The 9042-nt window shown below is 43.3% G+C and overlaps 1 protein-coding gene across 1 annotated transcript in view; it reads left to right on the top strand.

The window, feature by feature from the left end:
• Nucleotides 1-9042, top strand: part of MERTK (MER proto-oncogene, tyrosine kinase) — a gene marked incomplete at its 5' end in the record, with an annotated part of 61424 nt that overhangs the window by 21925 nt on the left and 30457 nt on the right. The window contains 2 exons of the mRNA XM_008592878.1: nt 5194-5347; nt 7729-7882. Of these exons, the coding sequence (XP_008591100.1) occupies nt 5194-5347; nt 7729-7882 (308 nt within the window). The remainder of the gene's footprint in view (nt 1-5193; nt 5348-7728; nt 7883-9042) is intronic.

The raw sequence follows: 9042 nt of genomic DNA, 5'->3' as shown, positions 1-9042 counted from the left end.
ATTTCTCACTCGTAACCGTCATAATGGTGGATTTTTGTGTGTGTGCAATTTCAGAACTTTCTTGGAATTGATCTTTGGGTGTGTTATTGCAGTTAAGTTGAAGACAGGCTTATACCTTTGTTGTCCCTCAAATGTTATATCACTTTTAGACTAAGAAACTTCTGATATTTATACTATTTGGGTATTTGTTATATCTCTATGAAAATGTCTACTTTTTTTGTTCTTTGCCTCATGATATCCCTTGCCTTCCAAATCAGAGCTCAAAATCCAAAGGTAAGGAGCAAGTAATCCGTTCTCCTTGAAGCTGGAGCTGTGTCTTGCTCATCTTTGTACTCTCTGAACAAAGGGCCTTGTACTTAGTTTTTAGGCATTTATAGCTCTATGAACTGGATGCATGGACCCGGCTACACCATCCATACCAGGTGGAGAATTTCTTTCTCTGAATGTGACAGTCTTTTGATAAGTGTGGATGAGTGTTTCCCACCCCAGCTCCATTCCCATAAAATGTCAGTAGACCTTCCATAAAAAAGAGTTCAGTCAACAAATGAGTTTATAAAATATTGCATATTATACTCCCTTCTTAAAGACCCATGGTGTATACTGGCAAGTTCAGGTCTCTTTGATGTTCTACAGTAAATAAACCTGTTTAACTCTGACCCAAAATTGCCCAAACATTAAACAGAAACTCGTTTTTATATGGGTGGTTTTTATGGAGCTTATTGTTTTGGGATTATAGCTCCAGTGCTGGTTTAATCTCTGTTTGTAAAGGGTAGAGATCTTATATTAGAAGGAAGTCTCATAGCAGATAACATAATATGTAGAACTAACTTCTTTAAAGACCCAGGGAATCTGCACTTAAGATTGACCCTAGACCTCTGCATCCTAATGAGCCTTCCAGTTTCTGCCATGGTGGCAGAGATGTGTGCACAGATGTTGGCATGGGCCTGCCGCCTCTTCTGCTCTTCTTTTCTCCCTCTCCCTCTCAGAGGAGGGCAGAACATTTGAGCTGGTGTTATTTTAAGGTATTGAGGAACAGGCAAGGTTCTTATAAGACAGGAATCTGAACCACTTCTAAAACCCAGGGATCAATCAAAGATTGATTGTACATTTTGCCTGGAGGAGAAACCTGCAAAGGAGGTGAACTCTATGAATGGGTCAAATAAACTTCTTGGTTTGGGGAATTAGACAACCTTGATGATTTTCTCTAATGCACCAAGACTTGAAAGATATTGCGAGGCCAATTCTGTAAGAGGGCCTTCTATTTATACGGAATGAAGACCTTAGTGTGTAGTACCTCGTTGAATACAGGGGTAGTAGCAGCCACCGTTGATTAGTTACGGTGTGCCAAACCACGAACTAAGTGTTTTATGTAAAGTAACTCATTTAACCCTTACAAAAACAGTGTGAGAGGGGCCGACCCGGTGGCGCACTGGATAGTGCGCCGCTTGGGAAGCGCGGCGGCGCTGCCGCCCGAGGGTTCGGATCCCACATACAGACCGGTTCCCGCTCACTGGCTGAGCGAGGCGCGGGAGCAACGCCGAGGGTTGCGATCCCGTTGCCGGTCCCCGGTCCGGTACGGGGGCAAAACTGAGGGTTGCGATCCGTTGCCGGACACGGAAAAAGACAAAAGAAAAAAAAAAAAAAAAACAGTGTGAGAAAGATATTATTTTCAGTTTTCACCTGAGGAAACTGAAGCTCTGAGACGTTGAATTACTACCCCAGAGTCACAGAGCTTGGAATTAGCAGAGCTGGTTGACTCCAAAGCCAGTGCTTTTCAGAGACCCATTACTCTTTCCCAGGTACCTTTGGCTTTCTTCATAATACAGTGCCTCTCATTCAGATTCCACAGTGTGGCCTCCCAGCAGAAAGAAGTGAGAGCAGGATGCGTTTTGGAGTAAGATGAGAGAGTTTTGCGTTGGTGTCTGTGAATTTGAAGCCCTTTTGAAAAGTCACCTCTGTTGTCACATAACAGAAACTTTTATCTGGTAGTTTCTTCCTCACTGAGTGTTACTGTTCTTTGAGGCTATAAGATGGGCCATAGAGTAGTTGGGGATATTGAAGTGTTTTGATCACTAAACACAAGTTCCATTGCATTTGCCCTGTCTAACTCTAATGCCACACACCCAAGAAAAAAGAAATGGTCTTTCCAAAGATGTGCTGTTACTTTCCCTATCATCAAGGTCCATTGTGTCTTGTTTCATATGTAAGTAAAGTTGCAATCAAATGCCACATTATAAATCACATTAAAAATCACATTACCTAAAGATGCTCTTAGATTTTTAAGTCGGTGAGGATATGGACCTTATGTTGGTGAAAACTGAAAACTTACTAAATGAGAAATATGCAGGTGGCCTGTGGCATTTACCTCGTGACCAGACCACCTCACAGCAGAGAAACGGCCCCACCTTATGTCTGCACCCTGACAGCACCAGAGATAGTACATATGGGGCAGCTCCTATGTGCATCTGATTTTCAATGGACTTCTTCAATAACTTTCTTTTTTTTTTTTTGTCTTTTTCCGTGTCCGGCAACGGATCGCAACCCTCAGTGTCGCCCCCGTACCGGACCAGGACCGGCGACGGGATTGCAACCCTCGGTGTTGCCCCCGCACCTCGCTCAGCCAGTGAGCGGGAACCGGTCTGTATGTGGGATCCGAACCCTCGGGCGGGAGCGCCGCCGCGCTTCCCAAGCGGCGCACTATCCAGTGCGCCACCGGGCCGGCCCCTTCAATAACTTTCAAAATCAGAATTAAAATAAATATTCAGGGATATGGATATGGGTACACATTTCTTAACATACTTGGCATTAAAACAGTATGGATCAATTACATTCATTTTTAAAAACATGAGTCACTTTAAAACTATATTTAAGGTTGTCATTTAAGGATATTCTTAGAGAAAATTGTTAAGGTTCCACTAAACTATTTATTATATATCTTTCTAATAATGTGTCAGCATTTATTATAATTTCACTCCTAAAATGGGATAATTCTAGATACATTTTCAAAATGTGTTACCAGGAAGCATTGGCCAGCATCACCACCGTGCTTCGAGATTCAGAATGATGACAGCTGTGGTGGTGGCCATCGCTACACTTGGGTGGCATTTGCTCTGCCCTGAGCACTGTTCCAAGCACTTTACACGAGGTTAGCACTTTACATTTGTCAATGCACATAAGGAATAAGAGGTGGCAATAAAAAAAAGTAACATCTCTGGGTTTTCATAGTGAGTTATAGACCCTAAGTGAATAGATATTATAAACCACTTTAATGTTTATTTCCAAAAAAATAATTTTGTTTTTGTTAGGATTTCTGTTCTTTTAGCCATTTAATTCTTTTCCAGTCATGCACTTCCTCTAATTTTGAGATAATTTCACTCATAAATGATGCATTGTATTTGAGTCTCTATAGGAAAAAAGTACGCAGCCAGAAGCAGGCCCGTTGTTCCTTGTCAGGCACAAAGGCTTGTACTTTGAAGATCTATTAGATACTAAACTGTGGAGTAGACGTGTTATTTATTTCTCAGCTATAGGCCTGGGTCACTGCAGGGCTCTGTGACTGTGGGTTTGCACCATGAGTTACTCTACTTGATGACGTTCTGCCCTACCTACCCCCACAATATAAGTACAGAATGACCAACTAATCCAAATTCAAAACTGGGTTTGCCATAAATAAAATGCTCTATTTCTAAAAAAATGTATTGTCAGAATATACTCGAAAGGTTGTTGATTATTAATGTTTACTTAATTAACAAAAAATCTATGGCAAATCTTATAGGCTCAGAGTTTAGTGGAGTAGGAAAAAAACCAAAAAATTTTAAGCCTTTCATCCCTTGTCTGGGGGCATTTCTGGGTCCTGATGGTCAGTACCTATTTATTTATTTATTTATTTATTGTCCTTTTTTGAGACCGGCCACACCGCACTCAGCCAGTGAGCACTGTGAGCTTTATTTATTTATTTATTTATTTATTTATTTATTTATTTATTTACTTATTTATTTATTTATTGTCCTTTTTTGAGACCGGCCACACTGCACTCAGCCAGTGAGCACTGTGAGTGCACTGGTCATCCCTATATATGATCCGAACCCGCGGCGGGAGCGCTGCTGTGCTCCCAGCACTGCACTCTCCTGAGTGCACCACGGGCTCGGCCCATCAGTACCTATTTAGAATTAGAAACAGTCACAGGATGGCCAGCCCAGGTGCCCCCTTAGTCGTGAGTGACAGGACAGCCCTCTCCTTGAGAGCTGAGCTGCTTCCACCCTGTGCAGTCTCTGGGAAAAGTGAGCGACATGAGAATGAGTGACCAGGGACAAAGTTATCACCAAAACCGTGCCCTTGCTGTTCATCTATGATCTGTGATACCTGTGCCCCACATGACCTGACTTTTCTCTTTCTCCTTGTGAAGTCAGATTTCCAAAATTCAGTGATAAAACATGTTCCTAGGGCTTCATTTCAACCTTCACAATCTCTATGGCTTCCAGCTAGCCCCAAACAAAAATTAGTTTCCTACACCAGAGAACATTGTGCTAGTCGAGGTTTGGAAACAAAGGGGAAGAGTTGTATAAACACTTAGTTCTGGTCATTTTTCCTGTGCTTTAATGGCTCACTGTTGCGTGGCAGTGGCTTCAAAACAACATAAGTAAAAGTAAAATCAGCATTTTGAAAATTGAGTAATTGTGCATTTTTCACTCTGAAAGAAAAAAAATAGTGCATGTAGCTATTAGTCAAAACTATTATAATTTCAAGGAACAGGAGCCCACTCGTGCTGGCTGGTTCAAGGGCAGTTGGCAGGTGGGCAGTGTCGAGGGACAGTGTGACCCTGGGGCATTGTGCTGTGGGTGGCTCTGAGGATGAGGGTCTCAAGGAGTCAGTCTTGCTCTTGCCATCTGGGTGCATCTGCTACATGCTTCCTGTCTTCCAGAAACTTCTTTACTGACCACTCTAAGTGCTGTGACCTCGTGATGCTAGTTTGCCAAGACCCCCAGGCCTGAGGTTGCTGCCAGCCCATCCTGCGTCCCTGCCTGCCTTTTGAACCCATTGGCAGTGGCCCGAACGAGGAAGGCACACTGTGGAAACAGGGCCACTGCCCCTGGGACAGGGTGGTTCAGCTCCCTTGGAAGGAACTAACTAGGCAAGCAGGCGATATGTCCGTGGTGCCTCAGTGTTTCATTTCCTTTTTTTCTCTGTCCCCAGAAAGAGCTCTCTGAAGAAGTCGGCCAGAATGGCAGCCGTGCTCAGATTTCTGTTCAAGTCCACAACGCCACGTGCACAGTGAGGATTGCAGCTATCACAAAAGGGGGAGTCGGGCCTTTCAGTGACCCAGTGCAAATATTTATCCCCGCACACGGTGAGATCTGGGGCCCTTGGCAGCTGATTAAATGTGGCAGTCCAGGCAGTGCACAGATTGCCAAAGCATAACCTGTGGGTGGACAGCTGATGAATGAAAAATAAGGACCAGAAAGAATTCCTGCAGTGATAAAGATAGTCGATATGATAACACGCTTCACAGAACTACCGATACCCATGGTCCTCCTGCTATCATTACTATTAATAGTAATAACATACTAGGAAGATTAGTTCTTTCAGAATACCAAATTCAACTTTACTTACTGAATTTATTTCATTTTATTTTATTTTTTGGTGGCTGACTCGTATGGGGATCCGAACCCTTGACCTTGGTGGTAGCACCACACTCTCCCAAATGGACCACTGGCCAGCCCTGAATTTAGTGTAAATGATGTATACATGACTGCATTTGGACAGGCAGTATGGCTAATCCTTCATTCTCTATAATTGGCACTGTCTGTTTATTTGCTAGTGTTTTTTTTGCTATGTTTTCAGCAGGGCTGCTTGCCATGTTTTTACCAGTTCAAGCCTTGGGTAATGTGCTTGCTGATTTGGTCTGCACCAAACATGAGGTGTTTCCTGTGGAAACCATCCTCAGACTGCCCTGGGCTGACTGAGCTAATTGCCCAGCCATGCGTGCTGGCTTTGCATGTTGCTGGAATGTCGGGCAAGGTGCCACAAGTGGCCCAAATGCTGTGCTCGCTTCCATAGAGCAGTGGAGCCACATTCATTCGACTCTGACCTGCCTTAGGTTGTTTGATGTTAAACTGCTGTCGTAAAATTCATGCACAGTCATCTATATCAGTGTGACTTGTACATTTACAAGTTCTTGCCAAACATGGCCTTTGTACCCAATAGCAGAAAGGACTTGTGAGTATATGGATGAGTTCTTGTTTGTCTGTTCCCCGTGACCCTTAAACGTGCTCTCCCTTTCAGTGCTGAAGTGGAGCAATATTACATTCCTGCAGCCTGTGGGCTCAGTACCCAGAGAACGTTAGTAACTCGTGATGGGGACACAAGGTGTGTCTGCCTGGTAGAGACTCAAAGACAATGAGATTCTAATTCTAAAGGCACAGCTTAGAAAATCAGAGTTTAAGACTACAGAGCTTTCATCCTCATGCATAATAAACTCTCTAAACTTTTTTAAAGCTTTGCTATATAGGCAGTCCTTGCTTTGCACAGCCCCAGTATGTGTAAATTTCATTCACCACAGTTTAAATAACACCAGTTTCCTAACAGTATATTTCAAATTTTAATTACTATCATATATTAACTGTAATTGCATAAAGCATAAACTTCGCCACTAGCTCCTCAGTCCAGGAATCACCACATAAATAACAATTGCGCGTTATGATGGTAACCGATGACGCCACTTCTCAGAGTCTGTTCGTGGTTGGCCACTGCACGTTCCTCATTTAGTTCACATTCAGTTCATGCACGTCTAGCAGGGGCATGTGACTATGTTGCCTCCCTGTCCGTCAGCAACAAACCCACGTGACATTTTACAAAAATGGAGAATTGAAAGAGGGAATTAGTGAACAAAGAAGAAAGTGCAGCAAAGAAACAAAAAGCAATGGTGCTGGAAGTGGAATTTGAACTGATTGTATGCAGACCATGGGACATTGATGCCATGCCATGGGATAGACTCTAGATATGCAGCCTGAAGAACTTAGTGGCATAAATGAAGTGGTTGTGATATAAAGGATGCAAATGTCCCAGAGAAGGTGACACCAGCAAAAGCTTCAGATTGAAGGAGTTCTCAGAGACATTTTACAACATCAAAAGCTCAAAAGAGAAAATGTTGTGAGTTAATCCAAACTTAGAAAGGAGTGGTATTTCTCCAAAACATAGAAGATATCTTTTCTCTATATAAGTTATATGACTGGAAGGCAAACACTGTTCAAACTACTCTGGATAGGTTTTTTAAAATGAAATAACACTTTAATTCTTAATGTCTCTAATATTTTAAATTGCATTGTACCAAGTGAATATTAGTTTTACTATTTCTTCCTTTATTTTGTACAGTTATACCAACATAAAGAGATTTTTCCCATTGATTATTTTTTAAATTCCTATTTTTTTAATTGACAGGCGAACCACTGTATATTTATGGAGTACAACATGATGTTTCAATATTTTGTGTGCATTCATTGTGGAATGATTAAATGAAGGTAGTTTCTCATTGATTGTTAAGATCGCTCCACATGATCTCAGCTTGCAAAAAATGAGGACTGCCTGCATTTGTAGATCACGAAAGAGAAAAGATTTAACTAAGTTCTGAAAGCTTTTGACTATTTGTTCTTCCTTATTGTAAGCCAATGTTTCTTACGCATTTCGAATCCCAAAGAGCTGTTTTGAGTGTAGTCTTCTGGTATTTTCCAGGTGGGATAGATTATGCCCCCTCGTCCACTCCGGCACCTGGCAACACGGAGCCTGTGCTTATTATTCTTGGCTGCTTCTGTGGATTCATTTTGATTGGGTTGGTTTCATATATCTCTCTGACCATCAGAAAAAGAATCCAGGAGACAAAGTTTGGGTAAGTTTCCCAGTTAAAAATGTTTTGCTCAGTGGTTTGGATGAGGTTGTTATGCCAAGTGATGATGCCTTTCCTGTCAGCCCTGCTCCTCACATTGCACCCGGGTGGGAGCCCTGCCCAGTGCATGCCCTGGAGTCAGGTGGCTTCCTTACTTAGGCCAGTGCCTCCAAAGGCAGCCAGCAGCAAATGCCAGCCCCCAAAGGGGCTCATTTACAGCGAAGAGCATCAGTAGGGCTTCACTACTCAAACTGGGTTGCTGTTCAATGAGGACTTTTATTAGACACCTTAAAAGTGACTCTAATTCTTCTTCTTTTTTTTTTTTTGAGATCGGCCGCATGGCGCTCAGCCAGTGAGCGCACCGGCCATCCCTATATAGGATCTGAACCCACGGCAGGAGCGCTGCTGTGCTCCCAGCGCCGCACTCTCCCGAGTGTGCCATGGGCTCGGCCCCTAATTATTCTTCTTAAATATATACAGATAAAAATATGGGGAGCCCTTTTCAGGTCTGGCTTTTGCTGCTGGCTGCCTTTGGAGGCACTAGCCTAAGTGAGGAAGCCACCTGACCCCAGGACATATATGTGTTCATCCTAGTCTTAGGAATCAGTTACCTTCAGTCTTAGTATGTGAATTCTAAGAATGATTATTTTAAAGAAGTGCACAAAATCTGATCTATATCTTGAACATATAGTTGACTAAAATACATCCCAGGGTGGTCTCAGTGTGGTATGTGGGCTCATCATGAAACAAGGACAGAGAACCTCTGCAGAAGTTGCAAGCATAGCTCATTAACATGTATCAAAACCATTGGGCACTGTGGTAGCCTGGATATAATGATGAACAAAATCCTGCCCTCATGGGGCTCACAGTTCATGGGGAGCCAGGCAGTGGTCAAGCAGTCACACAAATAAACATAAAATGGCAACTGTGGTAGATTCTATATTATAAAGGGGTAAGAATGTGTAACAGGAGAATTTGACCGCATTAAGAAAGCCTGGGGGGCCGGCCCGGTGGCACACTGCTACAGTGCGTCGCTTGGGAGCGCGGCGGTGCTCCCGCCGAGGGTTTGGATCCCACATACAGACCGGTTCCCGCTCACTGGCTGAGCGAGATGCGGGCGCAACACTGGGGGTTGCGATCCTGTTGCCGGTCCCGGTCCGGTG

The sequence above is a fragment of the Galeopterus variegatus genome, unplaced genomic scaffold (assembly GCF_000696425.1).
Source record: "Galeopterus variegatus unplaced genomic scaffold, G_variegatus-3.0.2 Scaffold8425, whole genome shotgun sequence".
NCBI classification, from domain to species: domain Eukaryota; kingdom Metazoa; phylum Chordata; class Mammalia; order Dermoptera; family Cynocephalidae; genus Galeopterus; species Galeopterus variegatus.
This window is presented reverse-complemented; position numbering and strand designations above follow the sequence as displayed.